Here is a 25966-nt window from a genome sequence, read left to right as displayed (position 1 = left end):
TGCAATTTGAGTTGTACATTTTTTTTTTTTTTTTGAGATGTGGTCTCACTCTGTCAACCAGGCTGGAGTGCAGTGGCGTGATCTTGGTTCACTGTGACCTCCGCCTTCTGGGTTCAAGCAATTCTCCCACCTAGCTTCCCAAGTAGCTGGGATTACAGGTGCCCACCAGCACACCTGAGTAATTTTTGTATTTTTAGTAAAGAAGGAGTTTCACCATGTTGGTCAGACTGGTCTCAAACTCCTGACCTCAGGTGATCTGCCTGACTTAGCATTCTAAAGTGCTGAAATTACAGGCGTGAGCCACCGTGCCCAGCCTGAGTTGTACATTGTTTGTTACCAATATTTTTAGACATGAGAAATAACCATTTTATTCATACATAGATTTGGGTGCATTTCATTATTAGAATTCCATTTTTCTCTTTTACACACAAATGCTGATTTTCTCTTTGCTCTCTCAACGATATTGCATTTCAGATGGCACTGGAATGATCCATTTGTGACTTTGGAATATACAGAGCGTATGAGGAGCAGCTGACCAAACATGCTATATTTTAGAGTTTGGGGAGGTTGGACTCAGAGAATAGTTATAACATTTCAGTCTGTGGTTGCTTACACATCCATTTAATAAACCTCAACTCTTCCATAAACTCAGGTTGCCACCCAGGAGAAAAAAGTCTCCCGATAGACAAACCGTCAGAGGAAGAGGAGGCTGCGGGCTCCCCCGCTCTCAGGTAGTCTCTGAGACCTCCTGAAGACCGCATGCCTTCCACTGAGTCTCAGTCAGGCTTTCTGCCCAGTGCAAAAGAGCTTGAAGCACTGAGGGTGATTTTTCAACTCCTTTTTGGACGGCACAAAAGAGATGGTTCCCTTTAACCTCTAGAGAGATTTCAGAAGAGGCCAGAGGCAAGTAAATGGAGCAGGGACATTTGTCATGAGTTAAGACGACCCAGCCTCTGTCAGGGAGCCACTTAGGAGCTTGACTTCTTCCTGAAGCTGTCTGGAGTGGCCTCCAGACCTTCTAACTCTGATCTCCTCCCTTAATGACTGCCAAGAGCAGTTGCATGCTCTGGCTAGTGTCTAGCTTGCTGCATGCTAACCCTATCCTAGCTCCCTGACCTGAACAGCCTGCTCGCCTCCCCGCAGTGGTGTTTGCTTGCCAGCTCCTGGCCATGCCCTGGGCTGGCAGCCAGGCTCCCAGGCTGGGGGCCTAGCAGATACCTTGCCTCCTCCCAGTCCTGCCACTGCTATCAGCTGAAAGGACTCCAAACTCCTTGTATGTCTCTGCCAAAGAGGGCTTTGCTCAATCCAGCCTGGCATTGTTCATGCTTAGACAATGACCATGAGCTTGTTTGCTTTCTCCACCTCCTAAGAAAAATCTGGCCCATGGACAGCTCAGGTCCAAACACCTGGGTTGGCTGAGGCTTCAGATCACCATGTGGCTTAAGTGCTTCTGCTGGGCCATCCAGGGAGCTCATCATATGCTGGTCACTCATTTTGGATCAAAAAATGAGAAAAATTTCCTGCACTTTTCATACAAATACCAGCAAGTGCTTTTTTTCTTTTTGTGTCTCTTAGTTTTTAAATGTATTTGTTACTTTTTGATTAAACCAGAATAATCTCTAGATTCTTACAACTTCCAAAAGACCTGTGTTAACCCTTTTGGGGTGACAGCCTCTAATTATATTTTAGATGTACAGTGAGGTGAACTGTGTCTTCTCTGTGTTTTTTTTCAGTTACTTTGCAAAAGGACATGTGAGCCTGGCCTCGCTAATGACACCACCTTTGCAAAGATCACACAGCAAGAAAAGTCTAGCATGGCTGACTCCATCCTGCTTCTAGCCTCACAGCCTGGCTATCCGTGCTCCTTCCTGGGCATAGGTCAGGCTAAACTAACCATGGGAGGTATTTGGTTTAGAGTTTAGCTTTAAAGCAAGGATGATAATTGTCCCTCCCTAAAACTGGTTCCCTCCCGGCTGGAAGATTGAAACAGACTTTGTAAAACCAAAGAAAGACCATGAGATTAGAATTATGGGAGAGGCCTGAACACTGTTAAAATGTAGGTGTAGTTTCTAGAATCCCTTAATGCTCAGGAGTCAAGTGGCCAGAGGTCACAAGATGTGTGGCTTCCTCAGGTGCTTTTATAGATAACATCACTATTGTAGAACTTAAGATTGGTCTTTTGAGATTTTTTTTTTTTCAGATTTTTGCATTCTGGAAGCCACCTGACTCCATCCAGACTTGGGATTCAGAACTTAACCAGTTCTGTGGCCGTCACCCAGAGGCAGGCGTAGCATGTGAGGACAATTTTCCACACGCCTATGGTTTCATCCCCAATCAATCAGCAACACCCATTCCCTAGACCCCTGCGCACCAAATTGTCCTTAAAACCCCTAGCCTCTGAGTCCTCAGAGAGGCTGAGTTGAGTAATAACTCCAGTCCTTCTGCTTGGCTGGCCTTGTGTTAATTAAACGCTTTATTTACTGCAATAACATTGTCTCAGTAAATTGGGTTTACCCATGCAGCGGGCAAGAAAAACCCTTCGGGCGATTACGTTCACACAGGTAAGTGGGTGGAAGGTGGCCTTCTGTAGAGCTCTGTGTGCAAAGTCAAGAACTATTTTCAGTCTGTTTCAGCTTTAAGTTGTATCAAAGCCCTTCCTTCTAGAACCTAGATGAAGCTCTTGGGTCACTCCGTCACACATCTCAGCTGTTGCAGGGATGCCGGTGTGATGTTTTCAGATGAACTCTTGCTTCCTTGGCTGACTGTGAAAAAATCCCTGGGCCTTAGTTTGCTGCCCTGTGGCCTCTGCAGGTAAGCAGAGGACTAGTGGAATAATTTTGAATATTGAGGGACATCTCTGCATGTGAGCTTTCCTGTAGTGTTGGTGAATGGAAGTGATCACATTTCAGGTCAATATTTCAAGAAAGAAGTAATGAGCCCATTGAAAGAGGCTTCTCTAAGAGAAGGGTAAATATTACATGGAGGAAGAAGAAAGTAAAGGGAGTAAAAGGTAAAGGATAGTAAAGGAAAAAAACTCACATTTAATGAGTATGGACCTGCTGGGCATGGTGGCTCACTTTGAGAGGCTGAGGCAGGCAGATCACTTGAGGTCAGGGTTTCAAGAACAGCCTGGCCAATATGGTGAAACCCTTTCTGTACTAAAAATACCAAAATTAGCCAGTCATGGTGGCACACACCTGTAATCCCAGCTACTCAGGAGGCTGAGAGAGGAGAATCACTTGAACCTGGGAGGCAGAGGTTGCAGTGAGCTGAGATCACGCCACTGTATTCCAGCCTGGGCAAAAGAGCAAGACCCTGTCTCAAATACTAATACTACTGCTATTACTAATAATAAAGACAATCATTATGGACCCTAGGTGAGGCACTCTCCTGAGTGCTTAGCATGGAATATCTCATTTAATACTGTGGTGTGGGAGCTGTATTCCTATTTAATGCCAAAATATTAAGCAATTTGTCAGTGTTTTCTCAGTTGGCAAGAGGCAGAGGTGGTAGTCAAAGACCATATTGTTAACCATACACCATTGTGGGAAGGTTGACCACTTGGCAATCGTGGTATGGTTCCATCATTACCAAGTACATAATCAAAAATGTCTAATATTAGAAGAGGCCAGGCATGGTGGCTCATGCCTGTAATCCCAGCCCTTTAGGAGGCTGAGGTGGAGGGATCACTTGAGCCTAGCAGTTTGAGATCAGCCTGGGCAACATAGGGAGACCTCATGCCAGGGATGATGGCATGAGCCTATAGTCCCAGCTACTTGGGGACTGAGGTGGGAGGATCCCTTGAACCTGGGAGGTTGAGGCTGCAGTAAGCCACGATCATGCCACTGTACTCTAGCCTGGGCAACACTACAAGACTCTATGTAAAACAAACAAACAAACAAACATAAAAGTAGAAGATACTCAAAGAGGGAAGATGGTAATACTTGGTCAAGAAAATGCTTTTATATTAGAGGTGAACTGAGACTAACACCCAAGTGCCTAAATTTTTTTTTTTTTCTTTTCTGAGATGGAGTCTTGCTCTGTTCAGGCTGGAGTGCAGTGGCACAATCTCGGCTCACTGCAAGCTCCGCCTCCCGGGTTCAAGCAATTCTCCTGCCTCAGCCTCCTGAGTAGCTATGATTATAGGCATGTAAGACTACGCCCAGCTAATTTTTGCGTTTTTTAATAGAGACGGGGTATCACCACGTTGGCCAGGCTGGTCTCGAACTCCTGAACTCGTGATCCGCCCACCTCGGCCTCCCAAAGTGCTGGGATTATAGGCGTGAGCCACGTGGTCATCCTTTTTTTTTTTTTGCTTTTGTAACAACCCCTCTCACTTCCCTTGGGGTAGACTTCTATTGCTGAACAATATTTCACAAATTGGCTCACGTAGCTCATATCTGAGAGATGTGCCTTATGCCCTCCTTTAAGGTGACAGGAATTAGAAACTGAGACTGGAGACTTACTGTTTTCTAGTCAAAAGAAATGCTGACTCATCACATCAGCCCACTATTCTGAAATTTCTGTTTCTGCAGTCACCAGTGGTTTCACGATTACTAAATTTAAAAAAACACAGGCTGAGCGTGATGGTTCAAGCCTGTAATCCCAGCACTTTGGGAGGCTGAGGTGGGTGGATCACCTGAGGCCAGGAGTTTGAGACCAGCCTGGCCAACATGGTGAAACCCCTTCTCTACTAAAAACACAAAAATTAGCTAGGCGTAGTGCTGGGCACCTGTAGTCCCAGCTGCTCAGGAGGCTGAAGCAGGAGAATCACCTGAACCTGGAAGGCGGAGGTTGCAGTGAGTCGTGAGTTGAGATCATGCCGTTGCACTCCAGCCTGGCCCACACGGTGAGACTGTGTCTCAACACACACACACACACACACACACACACACACACACACACACACACACACGCTTCTAGCCTTATTTTACTCATGGTGCTTGATATTATTTGTCATTACCTTTTTAATAAAATTCTCCTCCTCCTGTGACATTACCCTCTCCTAATTTTCCTTGCTTCATTCTTTCTATTCCTCTTCATTCTTCCTGAGATACTCTTTTTCTGTCTTTCCCTTAAATTTCATGGTTCTGTAGGGATCCGACCTCAGGCCCTTGCTCTTTTCTTAAGTTACTCTTGGGTCACCTTTAAGTGAATTGACATTCCTTCCAAGACCATAATAAATACTCTTCCATCTCTTCATTTTACAGCCTTACTAGGTCTTCAAAATTCTTCCACACAGCCACAGTTAGCCGACAGAAAGGAACAAAACTAAAGTTGGACTTCTATATCCAGGGGCAGGGTCAAAAAAACGAGAAATTGAGTCAAGTAGGGTCACCTTTTACGATTAAAACCACATAGAATCTATGCAGTATGTTCAGAATTAACAGTATTTAGGAAGAAACTTGTCCTAGGTAACCCGGGCAACACATGTTGATGAAGTGAAATTTCTTCACTGTGCTCAGCAGGGATCAATGGACCTGATATTTAGCTAATTAAAAAATAATGTGTAATTTTGTGATCTATAACTTGAGGGAAGGATTTGGAAAGGGCTGGTTTGCAGTTGTAATTAGGAAATACTTTATTTCTAAATCTATGACTCTTTCATAGCCCCAGCTGATGTGGTTGTTAAAAGTCAGTCTCACTTTCAAAGCTCATTGACTCACACCTTTGTTTTGTAGTTTCCCGACATCATACAAAATGAATGGAGATCTAATTTTACCTTTCCTTTAATGACATTCTACCGCTCTTCAAACATCCCAACACAGTCATGAAAGACACTGTGGGGACTCTGCCCCTTGTTAAAATTAACTGGCTCTCAGTGAGGCTCTACTGTAGGGTGGAGCCGAAGTGGCAGGTGTTATGAATATGAACAGCAACCAGCTCACATTCTTGTCTTGCTCTGTCTGAGACTTTTGCAGTTGACTGCACTGATCAATTAGCTCCCAGAAACCCAGAGAGGGGTCTAAGATGAGGCATCCACGAAGTCCTTCAAACTCACTTCTTTTTTTCATTCAACAGAGGAAAAGTTGCTAATTTCCTAACATATGAATATTCTCAAAAACAAAATTTAAAATTCAACTAGCTATAGGAAACAGGTATGAATTTGAAGGAATTTTAGGTTCATCTGAGAAATGTCAATAGCAAAAAGACAGGTGAAAAAGATTAGACTGGGTGGCTGGATCCACTTCTTGCATAGGTAGTTCAACTTTTTGCTCTGTTTAAATTTCGTCTTTGTACTGCTCTTTTTTCCTATGTCAGGAAAAGTCTAAATCTTTCTCTGCCTAGAACCTTGAGAATAGGCGAGAAAGGAATGGCTTTATATTTATCACTTCAAAAAAAATCTGAACTTTGAGAGCCTATTCCCTCCCTCCCTCCCTCCCTCCCTCCCTCCCTCCCTTCCTTCCTTCCTTCCTTCCTTCCTTCCTTCCTTCCTTCCTTCCTTCCTTCCTTCCTTCCTTCCTTCCACACAGTTACAAGTGCCCCAAATGATCAAATAACTTTATACACTTCTAAAACCATAAACCTAAAATTGCAGATATTAGAGAGACCTGAGAGATGTCTCAGCCTGCACTCTGATTTTATAGCTGAGGACAGTGAGCTCCCAAGAGTGGAAGTGGAACAAGATCTAGGTCTCCTGAACCTTCTTCCTTATTCCATTCTGTCTTGAAGCAGATTACAAGAGGCCAGCACACTTACTTTCGGAAGCATCTCTATACCAAACCTTGCAAAAGCTGATTTTTTTTTTTTTTTTTTTGCATTGTGTAGACTCTTAAAAATCAACACAAGGAAGCCATGATTACCTTTCCATTACTTACCAACAAATAACTGGCTGTAGAGTTCCAGGCGGGTGTGGCCTTCTGTTGGGGCCTTGCGGATCTGCTGGGGCAGCCGGTCCACCTGTAGGCTGGCCTGCTTGACGTTCCTCTCTGCAGTGACCCGGTGCCACTGGTCATCGTTGAGAGGGGTTGGTGACCTCACTATAATCTCTACCGGCCCATTTCCCACATCAAATGAAAAGGACACTTCTGTGGCAGCTGGAGGAGGAGCAGAAAGCATGAAAGACATGAGTATTTTTCTCCCAGATACCAAATAACAGTAAATTCTAGACGACAAACAAAGCAGGGAGAGGAAAAATCATCTAAACCTGTCACGTCCTACAAAGGTCAATGGCAAAATCAATGGAAGAAGGATAAAACGTCAATCATTAACCACGAATAACCGAGGGTGTTTTGGGGGTCTATGTGCCAGGTATACATTTATTTCCTCATTTAATCTCAGAAGCCTTCCAAGATGTGACCATCATTGACCCTCTGCAGATAAGGATACTGAAGTCTGGAGAAGTTAGCGCATGTTGAGTGTCTTAGATTCAGTAAGTTAGTGGAATCAGGAATTGAACCAAGGTGAATTAGGAACTGAACCAAGGTTTGTCAGATTTCAGAGCTTGGTATCTTCTAACTCCACATACGATTTATCTTTTCAGTAAGTAGCTCCTTGGTAAGTGACTCATAGTTACCTGGAGATCTCTTGAAACACCTGTGTCCAGAGATTTTGACTCAGTTGGTCCAGACTTGGCACTGGTATTTTAAAAAAACTCCCCAAGAAATGTTAACACCTAGCTAGAGTTGAGAGCTAATGCTTTGGGGGAATTTATGAAACTTGATTTCATTGATCTTTATACTCTATTGAAAGTTGGGGACCTTTGAATTATTGGTGTAATGAGGGTGACCTACATTTTACGACCACCTGTGGCTACCCAAAAGGTAGCACAATATTTCTGGAGAATAATCCCTGTCATATATCATCTGTTGCAAACCTTGGTTATTCCCCATCTGGGATGTAGGCTCCTTCTCGTAACCTACCCTCTAGCACTGACCACAAATTATTCTTTTTTTAAGAGATCACCTCCAAATCAACCTTCCTCTGCAATAAGTCACCTCTCAACAACTGGCAAATGGATTGGGTGGTTGCTTTATTAACTTTAGCTATAAGTAGCTTTCTTATTTCACATTTCATGTTTTATGTTAAGTTCCTCAGTGACCACCTAGTGCTTTATAAACAAGCTTTTAAAATGTATATTTTTTCTTGTGATTGACAGGAGACGCAGCTTCAGGCTGAAGCAGAACACACGTTTTCAGCTCCCTTAGGCTGGGTGAATTCTTTTCAGCATTAAAGATGTGGCACACCAGTGAATTTCCTAACTTTGCTTATAAAGACATTCAGCCCCTCTATCCATCAATAAGCCTTCCACCTAATCTCTAAGCAGTTTAATTAAATATCTGTCATTTTTTTCTCCTGGGCTAATGGAAAATTCAGCTTCTTTTGGCTGGTACCATTTTGAGACGGTGTCACAAGCAATCAAACTTCTAATTTAAAAACCACAGTGGGCCAGATTCTCTCAGGACCTAGACTGTTCCTTGCCTCTGTGTTGGGCCCCATGGAAAGCTGCATTAACTTTATTGAGCTACAGGGATATTAGACACAGAGCTCAATTTAATCAACCTAATTGTACCAAGGAATTTTGAACCTTCATGTCGTTAGCGAGAGAACTTTCATTTTAACACCTGTGGTGATTCGACACACAGTTCAGAAAAATGTCTCATCTAAATTAGAAGCCCCTGCCTCCAGGGGTCATTGGGACTGGATTTAACTTGCAGGCCAGTGACCTCCATCAAGGTTTCCATGGAAGTAGGATCAGAATGCAGGAAGACAATAATGTGACCCACAGGCTACGTGATCTTTCTCTGTAGTTCTGATACAGCAGATGAGGAAAAAGTTGCCTTGGTTTCAGATTAAATCTGTTCTGTTCTCATAACGCTGTATTTTAGCAGGAGCATTTTTTAAATGTAAGTTGTCAGAATAGCAAGAGAACGAGGGTTCCTGGGCTAAGTAGGAAAGATTGTTTCATTTTAAAGGCATCAGCTACCATCAAGGAAATAGAATTTAGGGATAAATGGAGTTTAACCCTAAGGTTTGACTCGTAGGGATAAATGCTGCTCTAATTTCCTCTGCTATTCTCCTACTGCTATGATGAATTCGTGTCCAGGTCTTCAAACTCTCACTATTTGGAGAAACTCTGAGTGCCAGAAGTCGCTAGAAAATATCCATACTTTTTGCTTGTCCCAATAGATCCCCTATTTCTTCACCGTCATCTTAACATCAATACTTTATTCTGGAGAAGGGAAGAAAGTTGCTAGGACAATGTAGCTCAGAGCCTCTCACCCTAACGGGATGCAGTAAGAGGGACTCAAGGCCAAAGGCCTCTAAGAGCAACTTTCTTCCCAAAGAGCCTCCATTCAGGCTCTGCTGGAGAAATATGTATGAAGTCAGCACATTCCACACCCCTTCTGTTGCTTCTTCAGGAAGGGTCTGTAAGACCCACTGTGAGAGCCAAGGAAAGGGCTCCGTTTTCTCAGTCACTCAACGTCAGCTTCCCTGACATTGCTGCGGGAAGCCTTTGAGAAACCCCATCCCCCAGTCAGACGGCCAGTGGGTTTTAAAAGCTTCTGAGTTCAGTTTGTGGCTGATTGCTCTTGGTCTTCTGGGTGAGAGCAACTGACATTTTAAAAGAGATAATTATAGAGAGAGTCAGCGAGCAAATAAAAGGGAGACAGGATAAAAGACACTTGAGCCAATGACACTGTCCTCACTTAATGTGTGTCTCCAGTTGGAGACCGAAGTGTTGCCCTGTTTCTGCCAGTGGAAAAGGAATTTCTTATATACTGAACAAATTCTCATTTCCAGAAATAAGTATTTGAGAATTGGATGCATATAGCCTGGCTCATTGGAAAGAACATGGTGCTGAACATGAATGGTTGCCTTGCCATGAGTATCAAGAACTGGGAAAGGTCTGAGACTTCACCCCACTTGCAGGCTAACAAGTTAGCCATGGTTTGATGATGCTGGCAGAACCATAGTTTAACATGGCCATAGTTTGATGATGCTGGCAGAAGATATGAAAATCCTGGGTCAGAGACAAAGGACTTCTTTACTTACAACACAGCAGGCAGCCTGAGCTTCCTGTTCACATTGCTTCCCCTTGAGGGGGAGTGCAGGGCATCCCAGGTGGATGCTGCACATGCAATAAGTTTGCTTCACAGTTGAGGGACCCTGGACTTAGGACACCCCAATCTTTTATAGTAGCTACTAGCAAACTTGCTCGATTTCTGTCCCGGAGAGTGACATTATATTTATTACTCTGGCCGTGAAATAAACCTACCCTCTGTCCCAGAGGAAGGCACTATCTGTATCTTCCAAGGCTGTTACTATACACACATCCTTAAAGAAGGTATAAACAAACAAAGTTGTCAATGCTTCTTGCTCAGAAGGCAGGCAAAATTGGAAGAGACCCACGGAGATTTTTCTCCCAATAATTAGTCACTCTCCCTTTTTTCTTTGTGAGCTAACCTGATTTTGCCCTGGAATCTCTGTGTTTCCAGAGTCTTGTGCTTTGCATAAGGACAGCCCTACCCCAGGCCCACAGGGTGGATCTGGAGTTAACGGAGGCAAATATGGCAATTCCAGGCTCCTTACCAGCTACCTACTTCAGATGAGACACATAATTCCCTTCTAGCCAATGAGACATGGGTGGAGTCTTTCACTGAGATATAAGGAAAAGACAGTCCCTTTTATGCCCCTTTACATTGGGGGGGAAGCTGTGGTTCTTAATGTTGCTGGAGCTGTCTCACAAATATCAGAGATACAGAGGACAGAGAGGACAGTGGATGAACCTGGGTCATGGCTGACATTGTTCAACTTTTAAAATTTTTTTATTTTTATTTTTATTTTTTGAGACAGGGTCTTGCTCCATCACCCAGGCTGAAGTGCAGCAGTGTAATCACAGCTGACTGCAGCCTTGACCTCCTGGGCTCAGATGATTCTCCCACCTCAGCCTCCCAAGAAGCTGAGACTACAGGTGCACACCACCATGCCTAGCTAATTTTTGTATGTTTTGTAGAGATGGGGTTTTGCCATGTTGCCCAGGCTCATCTCGAAATCGTGGGTTCAAGCTATCCGCCCACCTCAGACTCCCAATGTGCTGGGATTACAGGCATGAGCCACCACACCTGGTCTGTTCAACTTTTAAATTAATCCCCGAGCCACCTACCTTAGGATTTCTTACTTGAGATATGCTCTTAGGTTATTGCTCAAGGCATTTTTATTGTAGCTGGAAGCATCTTAACTGATAGAGAGCCTTAGCTGTTTGGTCTTTTCGCTTTTCACTCTTCAGGCCTCGGTTTGAGGTCCAAAGGGAGGATTATATGCATAGTTTCCCAAAAGTTCCTGTGTCCAAAATGTGTCTGAAACTACGGAGAACCTCTAAGATTCTTTCAAATTGCAACATTCTATAATTTTTCAAGAGATTGTAAGAGAAACAAAATGAAATACAGCTGGTCTTAATCGTAATTTTAGATACTGAATCATTACAGGGAGAAAAGAGAAATACTAAAAGAGAAATACACAAGGTGGCATATTGCCGTCAGAAAATAATATAGGTGGAAGAAGTTACTATTGAATAAAGCAAGCTCATGACTTCATCTGAAAGGCTTAAAGTAATGATTGGGACAAAACCACGGAGAGCCCTTGGCATGTTCACGCTTCCCCTTCCAAGTTTAATTCCAGCAGGTGGCAGTATTTGCTCTCATTCTAACTCAACAAATCACTCCAGGCTTAATATATTGAGTGATAACTTTAACAACTGACCAATACCAGGTTTTTTTTTTTTTTTTTTTTTTTTTTTGGCTTTAAGTTTTCTGAGCAGGTGAGGGAGCATTTAGATATTAGACCACAGTTTCAGTTGAAGTAGCAGAAAACATTTGGTCATTCATTCAATACAGAACAGAATGAGAGAAAAGAGAAGGAAAGTTATACGGCGTGAGCATGATGGGCAGACCAGCTAACACTGTTTAGTTTGGATAATGATTTGTTTATTCCATTCTAAAATAAGGTTCGAGGGGTGGCAGCCTCCAGGGAGATCTTCTGTACAATAAATCTCGTTTGACTCATACAACAAAACTGGTAATTGGTAGAACAGATATTTCAGCCTCACTCTATGGTAAGCAGTGTTATGAATATCTTTTTTGTTTCCTGTATTTTTTTTCTGAATGAAATACTGACTGTACATCAGATGATAAAAGAATTTATTTAACATGAAAGGGTCATAAGAGGCAGGAAGGCTGAAAATAAGGTCCCCATGGGTATTAGAGAGATGAGAAGGAGAAAGAAGTAAAGAATTCGTCTGTGTTCCTAATTCAAGACCAACTGCTGCACCTGTACATGGGATGCCATCCTTCCTACTGCCTCAAGGACACCACTCTGACAATTCTGCCCTCTCTCTATAACTGGGTTGTTCCACACACACACACACACACACACACACACACACACGTTGACACGTCTCTACTCTTAACAACCACTGGGACTATAAAACCTTTCTTTTGACCTTATCTATCTCAAAAGTTACCATTTCATTTCTATGCACCCTTTTGTTTCCAAATTCCTTGGAAGAGATGTCTATACTCCCCATATCTATTTCCACTCCTCTTAGTCTTCCTCTAATTCCACCGCATAGGACTTTCTCCTTCACAACATTTGAAACTGCTCCTGCCCCAGGGCCTTAAAACTTGCTGTTCTCTTTACCCAAATAACTCTGGCTGAGCCTTGACTTCTCCGCTCACAAGTCATCCTATTAGAAACTCCATCCTTAAACGTTCTTTGTTAAATAACAAACTCCTCTCTCAGCTGCCCCTTCTCCTTTATCCTGATTTTTAAAAAATCTGCACGGCATGTATCACTATCTGGAATAATAGATATGTGGTCCTGGCCTCACGAAGGCAGAGGCAGTTTTTGTTTTGTTCATTGTTCTTTCCTCAGCACCGAGAACATTGCCTGCCACACAGTAGATGCCAATTTGTGAATGAATGAAAGAATGAATAGAAACACTCCTGCCTAGGAGGGCAACAATGATTACATAGATACTCTGAAAAGAGAAATCCACTCATTTTCCCAAGGCCAGCTGAACTAGATGGAGTGCCATCTTGTATTCCATAAGCATCTTTCCCAAGAGCACAAAGTAACTCAACGTATATTTTCTCAGTCTAAGAGCATGCTACATTAGTTATGTCTGTTTAAAACAAATGTAGCTAAATGTTATTTTCAAACGTATGATGTTTGAGGAATAATGGCTTGCCCAAGATAAACTCAGCAGTGGAATAAGAAGCAGAATTTTCTCCCTTTGCTTTATTGCAAGCTAGTTTCACTCTACTTGTAGGAACAAGGACCTTGGATCTTAATTACATTTCTTACCTTTTGGCCTACATAAAAACTGCTAGAGGAAAATGCTTAAAATGCATATTCCAATGCTTCTGTTACAGAGAATCTGATTCAGTAGGTTTGGGGTGGGGCTCTGGAATCTGCATTTTGTTAATGCCAAGTGATTCTGATGCAAGTGGTCCTGGAATCTTACTTTAAAAATCACTAGGATTTTCAGGTTTCCTTCTAGTAGTAAGTCCTAGGAATGTTTGCTTTCTTGTCCTCAACAGAGGGATTTTTCAAAACTGTGTAATAGAGAATTTAGCCTTGCCCTCAAGAGGTCTGGCCCTTGCCCTTGGCTTTGGGAAGGTAATATCTAAGCCCTTGGGATGTCCTGCCTGCCTGGTAAGCATGTCTTCATTTGCCTGGGAGCCTTGGGTTATTCCAGATAGTCTAACACTGTGTTTTAGGGGTAGGGCCACACCAGACAGCATTTAACATGGGGCCCGGGCTGGGCGTGGTGGCTCATCCCTGTAATCCCAGCACTTTGGGATGCTGAGGTGAGTGGATCGCCTGAGGTCAGGAGTTCGAGACCAGCCTGACCAACATGGAGAAACGCCATCTCTACTAAAAATACAAAATTAGCTGGGCATGGTGGCAGGTGCCTGTAATCCCAGCTACTTGGGAGGCTGAGGCAAGAGAATTGCTTGAACCCGGGAGGCGGAGGTTGTGGTGAGCCGAAATTGTGCCATTGCACTCCAGACTGGGTAACAAGAGTGAAACTCTGTCTCAAAAAAACAAAAAAGAAAAAGATGGGGCCTGACCATGCCAGACTGACCAACAATGTGATGAAGGGTGTGGGGCTTTGGCTTATATTCTCCAGCCTTCTCAGGGGCTGGAAACTGAGGTCAGCCATGTAGGCAATCAATCGTTCCCATGTAACGTAGTCTCAGTAAAGACTCTGAACATGGAGGCTCAGGGAAGCTTCCCTCATTGGCAATACCCCATGCAAATTGTTACACACCTGTTCCAGGAAAGAAATGTGCTCCTGAATCTACAGAGAGAGGCTGACTATAAACTCAGCATCTGGTACTCTGCCTGGACTCTGCTGTCTGTGCTTCTACACCTGTCTGATTTTTCATCTGCATTCTTTACCCATAATGCAGCATGAGTATAGCAGCCTTCAGTGAATTCTGTGAGTCGTTCTACAGAACTATCAAACTTGGGGGTGGTTTGGGGAACTTCTGAACTTGTAATTGGTGTCAGAAGCATATGCAATCTTATGGGGAATGTGGTCTCTCTAAATTTGCAGCTGGTTCTAACTCCACAAAAACAGAAACAATCATATCAGCTTAGAAGTATGTGATTGAGGCTGAGCGCGATGGCTCGTGCCTGCAATCCCAGCACTTTGGGAGGCTGAGGCGGGTGGATCACGAGGTCAGGAGTTCAAGACCAGCCTGGCCAACATAGTGAAACCCCATTTCTACTAAAAATACAAAAAATTAGCCGGGCATGGGCATGGTGGAGGGTGCCTGTGATCCCAGCTACTCAGGAGGCTGAGGCAGGAGAATCGCTTGAACCCAGGAGGCAGAGGTTGCAGTAAGCCGAGATCGCGCCATTGCACTGCAGCCTGGGCAACAGAGTGAGACTCGGTCTCAAAAAGAAGAAGTATGTGATTGAATCCAAATAATATTAAGACCTAAAGGCTTCAGTGAAGAGACTTCAACCTCTGAGCCCACCCTCACTGCTTAATCAGGAAACTGAGGCTGAGAGACATTAAAATCCAGTAATGACCAGATAAAGAGCTTTCGTTTTCCTAACTACTGTATTGCCTTTCATATTATGAAGGAAATAAAAAATGACCTATTTTTCTTTTAGTATAGTTTTAGTTTCTGAATGTAGAGATTTTTAGAGTCATATATGCATATTCACACCAGAAAACTTGGTGTTAAACACATCTGAAAATGAACATTGGCAAGAAAAATTTAAGTCTTTTGGAAATTCTTCAAGGAAATGCCTGGAGCTTAGGAATCAATGTTACGAACTCATTTTAAAATCTCTGGTATCCCGATAACCTCTTGAGTATAAGAAGTATCTCTCTTTATGTATTTTGGCCTTTAAGCTTTTTATTATGGTTAAAAAATAACTTCACAAACAAAGACATCCACAGAGAAAAGGAAGCGAAAGGGAGATACAATTGGTCATGCAAAAACAGAAAGCTGTCTTTAAAATGCAAAGCCCTTCTAATTTTAGGTTTTTCTATGCATTTAACCACCTTTGGAGAATAACGCCTTGAATATTAATAGACTGATATGATTTAAAAAGAAAGAAGGCAAAAATAGTTCCAAAATGATACGTGGCTGGCAACAATCCCCTGTACCCCATGTAGGACTTGCAGCTGGGCTTTAAACACCCTCTTGTTTGGAAAGAGCACATCGGTGCATTGGGCAGACAGAGGCCAGTTTGGAAGAACAGATGAAGGTCCCAGATGGTGACTCTGGAGATAGAGTGTTGTAATAAAGGGAAACCCAGAAGCTGCTTTAGAGAAACCCTGAAACTCATACCTAAGGATCCCACAGAGATGGAGAGGAGAGCAGATGGAGGAGGGGATGGACTTCAAAGAAATGTTTCTTCTGACCATATTCAGGTTGTGTGGCAAAATGAGAAAACTCACTTGAGGAAATGTGCTTTGGTAGAAGACTAGGGGTGATATGATATATTAAGTTGGTTTCAGGTGACGTCAGAGAGAGCCGGTTCATCAAAATACACGGCTTTGGAGAGTTGAAGGAGAAAGGAGAATTTGACATCCAAAGGAGGTAATGCAACTGCAGGCCGAAACAACATGAATTGGGGGAAAAGCTGACAAGTGTCAACTCGGACCAAGCTGCAGCTTACAAGGAGACAACATACAAGTCAGTCAATTAATTGTGCCATCTACATAACTGTGCTATGGACGGCTATCCTGATTGGGACACCGATAATGAGGAAAAACCAAAGATGAAATCTGAGGATGAAAGGCTATGGCTTTGGAAGGAGCATGCCTGCTAGTGAGAGCTTTAGATAAATCTATCAGAAGGAAAGCAGCCAAGGGGGCGTCTGTTTTCTGGTTTCTGTGGACTGAGTTTTGACTCTGCCTGTAGGTTATATCACAGGTACTATTTTTCTCTCTCTGTTTTGCCACAAATTGTTTCCTTTCTATCAAATCCTTTCAATATCGCCTTGATATGATTTCAGAGAAGATCTCTGTAATGAAAATTTAAAAGTGCCAAATGAGGACATATATACTACATGCTATAGGCTCAGAGTATAAGAAGAGATTGATTCTGTTTTCCACTACAACACCAGATTCTCTTCAACTACAGTGCATTTGCAGTATTAGACAAATAGTGGAGAAAAAAAGTAAAATTATGCTGCGGATCAATGGAGACTTTAAATGGGAATGGAGAGACATTTGAGAGGAAAGCAGAATCACTTTCTTTCTTTTTTTTGTTTTTGAGACAGAGTTTTGCTGTGTTGCCCAGGCTGGAATGCAATGGTGTGATCTCAGCTTACTGTAACCTCCACCTCCCAGGTTTAAATGATTCTCCTGCCTCAACCTCCTGAGTAGCTGGGACCACAGGCACATGCCACCACATCTGGCCAATTCTTTTGTATTTTTAGTAGATGCGGGGTTCTGCCATGTTGGCCAGGCTGGTCTCGAACTCCTGACCTCAGGTGATCCACTCGCCTCAGCTTCCCAAAGTGCTGGGATTACAGGTGTAAGCCACTGTGCCCAACCGAAACACTTTCTTTCTATATAGCAAGCTTTCTTAAAGTGTGAAAGACTTCTGTAAAAGTGCCTTTTGCCTTAGAATCATCACAAGAGATTCATAACCAATTTAAATTATTTTATTAGTTTTTCTGAAGCTCTGATTAATTTGTTCTTTATCATCTACTTAGTAATGGATATTAGAAATGAGGAACCTAAGGGTTGAATATTAAAAATACAGAGTCTCAGAATCTCAGATTTGAAAGTATCCTAGGATAAGCGCTCCTTTAAAGTTGTAGAAGAGTGAGTAGACCCTTGAGTTCATGTGTTTCCATGTATGAAAAATGACAGAAATCACTTCACAGCATCTCTTATGGTGTGTCCACCAACTTCTACTTAAGCAAAGCATTCCTCTGGAAATGGATATTGTTAAACGATAATAATAATTTTTCACAGAGTACGCTTCCCTTGTTTTGGATAACAGCTGAAAATATAACTTTCTTGTATAGATTGCATAAAAAAAATTTTGCCTCCCTAAAGACTGGGCATATAAAATGCATGAGAACCCTTTTAGGACTACTTTGTACACTGTTCAAACAAGTACATTTACTTTTGTCATGATTTAGTGAACTAAGGGAACATGATTTTTCTATAGAGTAGCTCCATTGAGAGAACAGTTGCAGGTGGGGTGAAGCTCATCTCCGGCCTCCACCCCGGGATGGTTTGACACACTCTCAACAAAGTGAATGAATGGAAACAGCTTTGGGGATAGGGTCATGGGTTAGCAGTACTGTCCCGCTGTACTAGTCCATTTTGCATTGCTCTAAAGAAATACTTAAGGCTGGGTAATTTATAAAGAAAATAGGTTTATTTGACTCATGGCTCTGCAGGCTATATGAGAAGCACAGTGCTGGCATCGACTTCTAGTGAGGGCCTCGGAAGCTTATGCTCATGATGGAAGGTAAAGGAGCAGCAGCACATCACACGGCACAAGAGGAAGCGAGGGAGAGGAGGAGGAGGTGCCAAGCTCTTTTAAACAACCAGATCTCACACGAACTCATTACCATGGGAGGGGCACCAAGCCATTCATGAGGGATCCACCCTCATGACTCAAACACTGTATACTAGGTCCCACCTCCAACATCGGGAGTCACATTTCAACATGAAATTTGGAGGGACAAACATCCAAACCATATGACCTGCTCAGCACATCCTTGCTTGGACTTCCCAGTGTGGTTTGTTTCCCTCCCTCCCTCCCTCCCTTCCTTCTTTCCTTCCTTCCTCTCTTCCCAATGTGGTTTCCTTCCTTCTTTCCTTCCTTCCTTCCTTCCTTCCTTCCTTCCTTCCTTCCTTCCTTCCTTCCTTCCTTCCTTTCTTCCTTCCTTCCTTCCTTCCTCCCTCTCTTCCCAATGTGGTTTCCTTCCTTCTTTCCTTCCTTCCTTCCTTCCTTCCGTGCTTCCTTCCTTCCTTCCTCTCTTCCCAATGTGGTTTCCTTCCTTCTTTCCTTCCTTCTTTCCTTTCTTTCTTTCTTTCTTCCTTCCTTCCTTTCTTCCTTCCTTCCTTCCTTCCTTCCTCCTTCCCTCTCTCCCTCCCTCCCTTCTTCCGTCTCTATCCTTCCCCTCCCCCCTCCCCTCTCCTCTCTTCTCTTCTTCTCGCTCTGTCGCCCAGGCTAGAGTGCAGTGGTGCTATCTCGGCTCACTGCAACCTCCGCTCCCCAGGTTCAAACTATTCTCCTGCCTCAGCCTCCTGAGTAGCTGGGATTACAGGTACCCGCCACCACACCCAGCTATTTCTTGAAATTTTAGTAGAGACAGGGTTTCACCATGTTGACCAGGCTTTTCTGGAGCTCCTGACCTCAGGTGATCCACCTGCCTCAGCCTCCCAAAGTGCTGGGATTACAGGCATGAGCCGCTGCACCCAGCCTGTCTTCCATTTTCATCATTTGAGCTGCCCTGCAGCTTGAGGCTGTGATATGTGAGTATGTGATAAAAAGCAATTGCGTACCACATACTTAAAATAGATAGTATGCTATCATATGTTATGATTGAGAATGAGTAACAAGAAGCCAGTGGATCAGAACGTGTGGAAATTTATCTTTTAAAAGTTAAGCCCATCAGCAAGGGACTGTGGGTTAAATGGAACGCTTGGCAGTTGAGGCACTGTATTTCACAATCTTTCAAAATCTGTGCTCCCATTTGTTGACAGAGTAATCTAATTCTGCCCCATGTAGGAGGCTAATGGTAATATTAAACCTCAGAAGATCCCAGATAAACATCCGACCAGCCAATAGGACATTTCCATGCTTTATATTCTGTAGGTTATATTACCAAAACAATAGCTATTTTGGGGTTTTCTTTCTAAATACAAAATTACAATTTTTCAAACTACACATGCCCTTTTGGAGATTCTGATATGGTCCTTGCTCTCAGTTGAAGAAAAATATATTGTTACGGAATCTTAAGAAAAATGACATGAAAATGTGTTCTTAAAATATTTTTACATAAAAAAGTAGGTTACAAAACAGTATGTGCCATATGATCTCATTTTTATAAAAAAAAGTATATATAAATGCATAGAAAAATGTTTAGAAATATAGACACCAAAATGATAATTTAAATGTATTAGAATGTGGGATTATAGCTGAATTTTTGTTTTGTCCTTTTTGCTGCTCTGAATTTTTAAATCATTCAACAATAAACAATACTTGTATAATTTTAAAGTTACAATCTGATAATTTCCACTTTCTCTGGCAAAGATTGGTGACTTTATAAGCAACTCTATTCTGTAACAACTATTTAATCAGAAAGATCAGTTTATCAAAATGTGGAGAATAAGATTTTACTTAAATGCAGAAAATTAGAGGGCATTTAAAACTAGATTGAAATATTCCTCCTTATTTCTTACCTGTTTTTAGAAACTTGAGAAGATGTTTTTTAAAAAGAGAGTGGTCAAACTTTACCATAACATAATTTTGAACAAGATGTAAGTTCTTTTTTCCTGTTAAAAATGGCTAAAAACAAGGGCATGCTATTTTTCAAAGTAAAATCCTCACAGGTCTGAAGTGCCAGCATGTTCTGATGTTTAAACTAATGTATACAGGAACCAGAATGCAGGATGAGCATAATTCAGTGTTATAATTACACTTGACAGATATACACTGCTTCTATTATTCATTGGCTCTGGTTGCACTTACCCAGAAAGACTCTGTAGAATACTAAATATCAACCACTCTTCATAAAAAGTCATTTGGCATTCGCATCAGTTCTCATCAGAGGAATCAAACTCAGAGATGCAGAAAACCAAATTTGATCATTTTAACACCATCCGCAAAGGCAAGCAAAATGAGTAATTTCCGACAAGGCCTGAGGTCCAGCCAGCTTTCATTTGTCAAGCTCTTAACAGATAGGCGGTGGGTTATTTCTCTAGAGAGAGGTATCTTTGAAGTGCTCCTTGGGCTTCGGCTTTACTCCTTTCAATTGCTTCCATGTTGCATGGTCTTCCTCCCCCACCTGCATTTGCCTATGCTGTTTTCTCTCCAGAAAAATGCCCTTATTTCATTTTTGCTTGTCATCCTTCAATGCAAATCAAATGTTGCATCTCCTGGAAACCCACCTTGGTGTCTTTAAAGTTGACTCCTTTTTGGTGTCATAGTACTTGTGAGACAGACCACTAATTGTTCACGGAAAGTTTCTTTCCCCTTTTCATCATCACCCCTGCAAAGCTGCTATCCAGCCAGTAGCTGCCTTCCCGGTCCCTGTGCATCCAGGTGGAGACATGTGACTAGCTCTTACCAAAGGGAGGAGGGCAGAGGAACGTGTTCACTCTGGTTCAGCATGGTCAAGAAGACAGAATGCTTCTCCATCCTCCCTTTCTCTCTTTGCCAACTAGACTTCTCGGGCTCTAGAAGATGGTGAAACCAGAGAAAAGGAGTCTGAATCTCTAAATCACTGTGTGGAAGGTCTTCATGGACTAGAGCATAGCATGCATGTTATTATTGTTATTTTATTTAAGACAGATTCTCATTCTGTTGCCTAGGCAGGAGTGCAGTGGTGCGATCTCAGCTCACTGCAACCTCTGCCTCCCTGGTTCAAGCGATTCTCCTGCCTCAGCCTCCTGAGTAGCTGAGATTACAGGCACCTGCCACCACACCTGGCTAATTTTTGTATTTTTAGTAGAGACAGGGTTTCACCATGTTGGACAAGCTGGTCTCAATCTCCTGGCCTCAGGCGATCTGCCCACTTCGGCCTTCCAAAGTGTTGGACTACAGGCGTGAGCCACCATAATATCCATAGCATGCATATTAGACTGTCATATGGCTGCAGAAACCTGGGGTTTTATTGAGTTTAGCAACTATCTTATTTTTAAAGAAGATTACATAAAGTTCCTAACTCTCTTACGACCTCAGCCTGTCCTGTGTAGCTTGAATCAACACTCAACTACAGCAACAGCAGATCTCTTTATGGTTAGCTATGGAATGTGAGTGCTATGTACAATGCAGTGTGTACATTAAAATACATTTCAGGTTCTGAATGACTAGATCAGAAACTTCTAGAACACAATCCCCTTGTAAATTGAGAAGTACCTAAACTAAAAAAAAAATTAAAAAATTAAAGGTAAAACAGCAATACGAAAGAAATAGAAATGTCCTTTTTTTTCTTAAAGAAGATGTATTTTTACTATGACCCTACTCCTGTATAAGATTTCATGTAAGTCTTTATGTTTCCCCATTTCTTCTCAAGGTTCCTACTTGATTGCTATTAAAAATTGTCTTGTAATTTCAGCAAAATTCATCTTGAGAAAGACAACTCCCTGAAAATTTTCATTTATAACAAACTGTTTTTATTTCTTGTTGCAAAATTTGTATAGATTGAGGGGATACAAGTACAAATTAACAAACTTTGTATAAATTTTCCAGTTGACATCCAATTGGCCAGTGTTTTCTTATATGGTTTTAATTTCAGTGTTTGATAGCTTATAGAAACCTAGCACTTGTTTTACTTGTAGTTGTCTTTGGCCTTTTGAGACATCCTTTGGTTCTGAGATTTTTTAAGTAATCTATCCCAGTCCCTCACTATATTTAAATGAAGCTCTACTCCCTGATTTATTGTATCTACTTTTTAAAAAAAAAATATATAGGAAAAGCCAGCTTTGAATTAATTGGTCCCAAGTGTCATCCTTAGTTGAATCAGTTCTCCAGCATTAGCAACACACACTGACTGACTGTTAACTCTTTTCTTGAAGCATTTGTTTTTATAAAAATATCAAACCTATGGAGATACTGTTAGCTCCTAGAATGGCAGATGGAAAGTCTCTAACCGTATTATAATTTAAACTTTTCATATGTATTTCTGCTTTTCTCATTAATCCGTGTGTTCATTATCATGCAATAATAGCATAGTCTTTCTTCCATCTGTCTCAGAATGTGTGAATTCAAGCTTCTTTGATTTCTTCTCTTAGAGGGCCTGTTGTCCATTCTAGCTGTTTTTTGACACTTTAATATGCCATCTATTAGAAGGGAAAGGTTTCATGAACTACCACAGAGAGTAAATAACATGGAAATCATTGGCAGGGCACAGTGGCTTATGCCTGTAATCCCAGCACTTTGGTAGTCCAAGGCGGGCACATCATGAGTTCAGGAGTTTGAGATCATCCTGGCCAACATAGTGAAACCCCGTCTCTAATAAAAATACAGAAATTAGCCAGACGTGGTGTCGTGAGCCTGTGCCTGTAGTCCTAACTACTTGGGTGGCTGAGGCAGGAGAATTGCTTGAACCCGGGAGGCAGAGGTTGTGGTGAGCCGAGATCGCGCCACTGCACTCCAGCCTGGGCAACAGAGCGAGACTCCATCTCAAAAAAAAAAAAAAAAAAAAAAAAAAGAAAAGAAAACATTAGAATCCAAGAGAGTGAGATAGAAGACAGAAGATAAAATCAAAAAATTTTAATGAAACTTCAGCATGTCTTTGGAGTAATCATAGACTACTCCATTCAGACAAATGCTATGTGAAGATGCTGACTAATGAGGATGCCTGCTACTTTCCAGGCAATGCACCTAATGAATTGTCTTGTAAAAATGTTGGCAGTTTTAGGGAAATGAAGACTTCTGTCTTATTTATGTTTTATATTATAAATCAAGATGCAAAAATGATAAAAAAATATTTTGTGTGGGCAGGATTTCAATGAAGGGGAAGCAATTACGGAACAGGCAGAGACACAGTCAGTCTTAGGAAACTGTAGTGGTATCCAGGGAATATCAGTAGCTGGACATAGCTGAAGTTCTGGCACATGGTGTTGGTGGGTGAGGGGCAAAGCTTGTATGGAGTGGGGGGAAAAAAACTTTAAAAATTAAGTTAAGCCATAAATCACTTACCAAGCTTGGGCTTGTACTTTGTCTTATAAGGCACAGGGGGAATCATGTGGTCTGTAAGGAAAGGAGTAACTGGACCAGATCTGTAGAAATTTGGCCTCACTAGGGAGGGTGGTTATCAGGAGAGAGGGACTGGAGTGGGGGAGTCAAATTGTGAGCCTGTCTGAATCCAGAATCCAGGGATTTCAACTAGCAAAGCCATCCTGGGAGGTAGAGACGCTTGGGGGTGATTTTGTTATCTTTGCATCTATGTTCCAACTGCCTTTTGTGACTCGTTGGAATTGATACTTTCTTTGGCGTTGTTCTGGTATGATGGCTTACAGGAAGAATAGCATTTCTTTATATGAAAAATGCAGTGTTCTAGCAAGATACACAGTCTATCCCCTATGGGGAGGTTAGTAAAACTTTAAATAGGACGTTGAGTTTTCTAATTTGAATAATGAAGGAGATGGCCATGACATTAACTAAGTGGGAGCCACAGGAGGGGGCTTCTGGGTGAAAATGATGGATTTCAATTTTGATATGTTGAGTTTGAGGTATCATGGGCCATTCTGGTGGCTCCTTAATTAGCATTTACAACAAGGTGGCAATAATGTTAGGAGATCTCCTGACTACATTTGGTGAAAGCATGTATGCTGACTGGAATTATTGGAAGCAGATGTGTTTTATTGTGGCACATCCCTCCCCACATCATCTTTAGGAGAACTGAGAACTCTGGCATGAAAAGTTAAGGTGCTGCTTGGCTATGAGTTCACTTAGGTTGGGAGGTGGTAAGGTACACTGGATGCTGATGGTCTCCGACAGGTTTGCAGAATTGTTAATGGTAGACGAGACCTTAAATACCATCTTGTTCAACCTTCTTGTTTTACAAGTGGACATGATAAAGGCTGGAGAGGTTCAAGGACTGGTCTATGGTCAGTCAGGTTAGAATCCTGGTCTCTCTCAGTCTAGTTGAAAAATTGAGTGTTTTATTAACTTTTTTATCATTCAAGATTTTCTCAGAGCGGAGGTTTTCTCTTTTTCTACTTTTCCATTCAACTGTAATTTATACACGGTAAAATGTGCATATCTTAATGCACAGCTGGACACATATGTAAAATATGCAATCATTCCTTGCATTAAGATAAAGAATATTTCTACCACTCAGAAAGTTCCTTTGCACACCCTCCTGGTTGACATCAGCTGTCCCCAGGAATAGTTACTATTCTGGCTTCCCTGCAGTAATCTATGTGGATTACTTTGGTTTATTTTCAAGCATCACATGAAAGAAATCAGGACATACTGTCATGTATGTACAATGTAATGTCTTTGAGGGAATCCTGCCTCTGATGTTTACTTTCTTTTTATTGTCCTAAAATGCCCTTGGCTATGTAAATAAGCTGGAGTTTAATAGGGAGAGTCTAAGGACACCAGATCTCTAGTGAGGTCTTGGGGAGCCTATGTCCTGGACTTCAGCTGGTTTCCAAAGCAGAAGTTGAGTCCCAGCGGAGGGACGAGCTATCTCTTTGGGTGTGACCGGTAGTAGCCTGCCCTTGGTTACTCGGAATCCAGGATCTGGGCCCAAGGCAAAGGAATTCTTACCAAGAAGGTGGTTGTAACTTCAAAAGGAAGAATCCTCCTGGTACCAGGAAGTGCCAACAGAACGAGCTCACCATCCCCACGACGGGGAGGAAAGGCGATGTGGAGAGACTGGTGTTATGTAGCACCCATAGGAGCTGCCATGTGAGAGGGCTGGTCAGGAGGCCTGGGTGGTCTTCCAAAGCCACCTCTGAAGTGTGGTGGGACAGAGGCAGAACCCTAGAATCTGTAGAAAGATGTCACTCTGTCTGGTCAGCTTAGGAGGAATTCCCAATCCTCTCTGGAAATTTCCAGATCAGGACATGAGGGGACCAGTAAACTCTAAAGTAACTTGAAATATTTTTATATCCAGAAGATATTCTATTCTAAAATCCATCCTCATAACTCTAGGATACCTCTACTGTACCTTCAAATAACTGTCCCTTCAGTGTAATTGGCAAAGAAATCTGGATAAATTTAATCCAAATTGATTTACCAATTATTTATATATCTTTTAATACTTAATAAGAACAAAAAGCTATTATATGAAAACCTTTCTTTTTTTTTTTTTTTTTTGAGACGGAGTCTCACTCTGTTACCCAGGCTGGAGTGCAGTGGCACGATCTCAGCTTACTGCAAGCTCCGCCTCCTGGGTTCACGCCATTCTCCTGCCTCAGCCTCCCGAGTAGCTGGGACTACAGCCCGCCCACCATCAAGCCCGGCTAATTTTTTTGTTGTATTTTTAGTAGAAACGGGGTTTCACCGTGTTAGCCAGGATGGCCTCGATCTCCTGACCTCATGATCCGCCAGCCTTGGCCTCCCAAAGTGCTGGGATTACAGGTGTGAGCCACTGCACCCTGCCATGAAAAGCTTTAATATAGCACAAATTTCATCTTTAGTTTACATTTATTTTTGGTCTATAAAACTTCTTTTTGGTCTATAATTCAAATCAAAGGTTTAAATTGAGAAGTTAGAGAACTTTTTTTTAAATCACAAGTGTTGTTATTAAATATTCAGGTCTTCAAATTTTATTTTTGGGGAGAGAA

General features: G+C 42.1%; 1 protein-coding gene across 1 annotated transcript in view; it reads right to left on the bottom strand.

The window, feature by feature from the left end:
• Positions 1-25966, bottom strand: part of CNTNAP2 (contactin associated protein 2) — a 2262889-nt gene that overhangs the window by 270404 nt on the left and 1966519 nt on the right. Inside the window, exon 17 of the mRNA XM_015447321.4 lies at positions 6819-7037. Coding sequence (XP_015302807.3) covers positions 6819-7037 — 219 coding nt within the window. The remainder of the gene's footprint in view (positions 1-6818; positions 7038-25966) is intronic.

Source organism: Macaca fascicularis, chromosome 3 (assembly GCF_037993035.2).
Source record: "Macaca fascicularis isolate 582-1 chromosome 3, T2T-MFA8v1.1".
In the NCBI taxonomy this organism is placed as follows: domain Eukaryota; kingdom Metazoa; phylum Chordata; class Mammalia; order Primates; family Cercopithecidae; genus Macaca; species Macaca fascicularis.
Note: the sequence above shows the minus strand (reverse complement) of the source record. Positions and strands in the feature narration are given on the sequence as shown.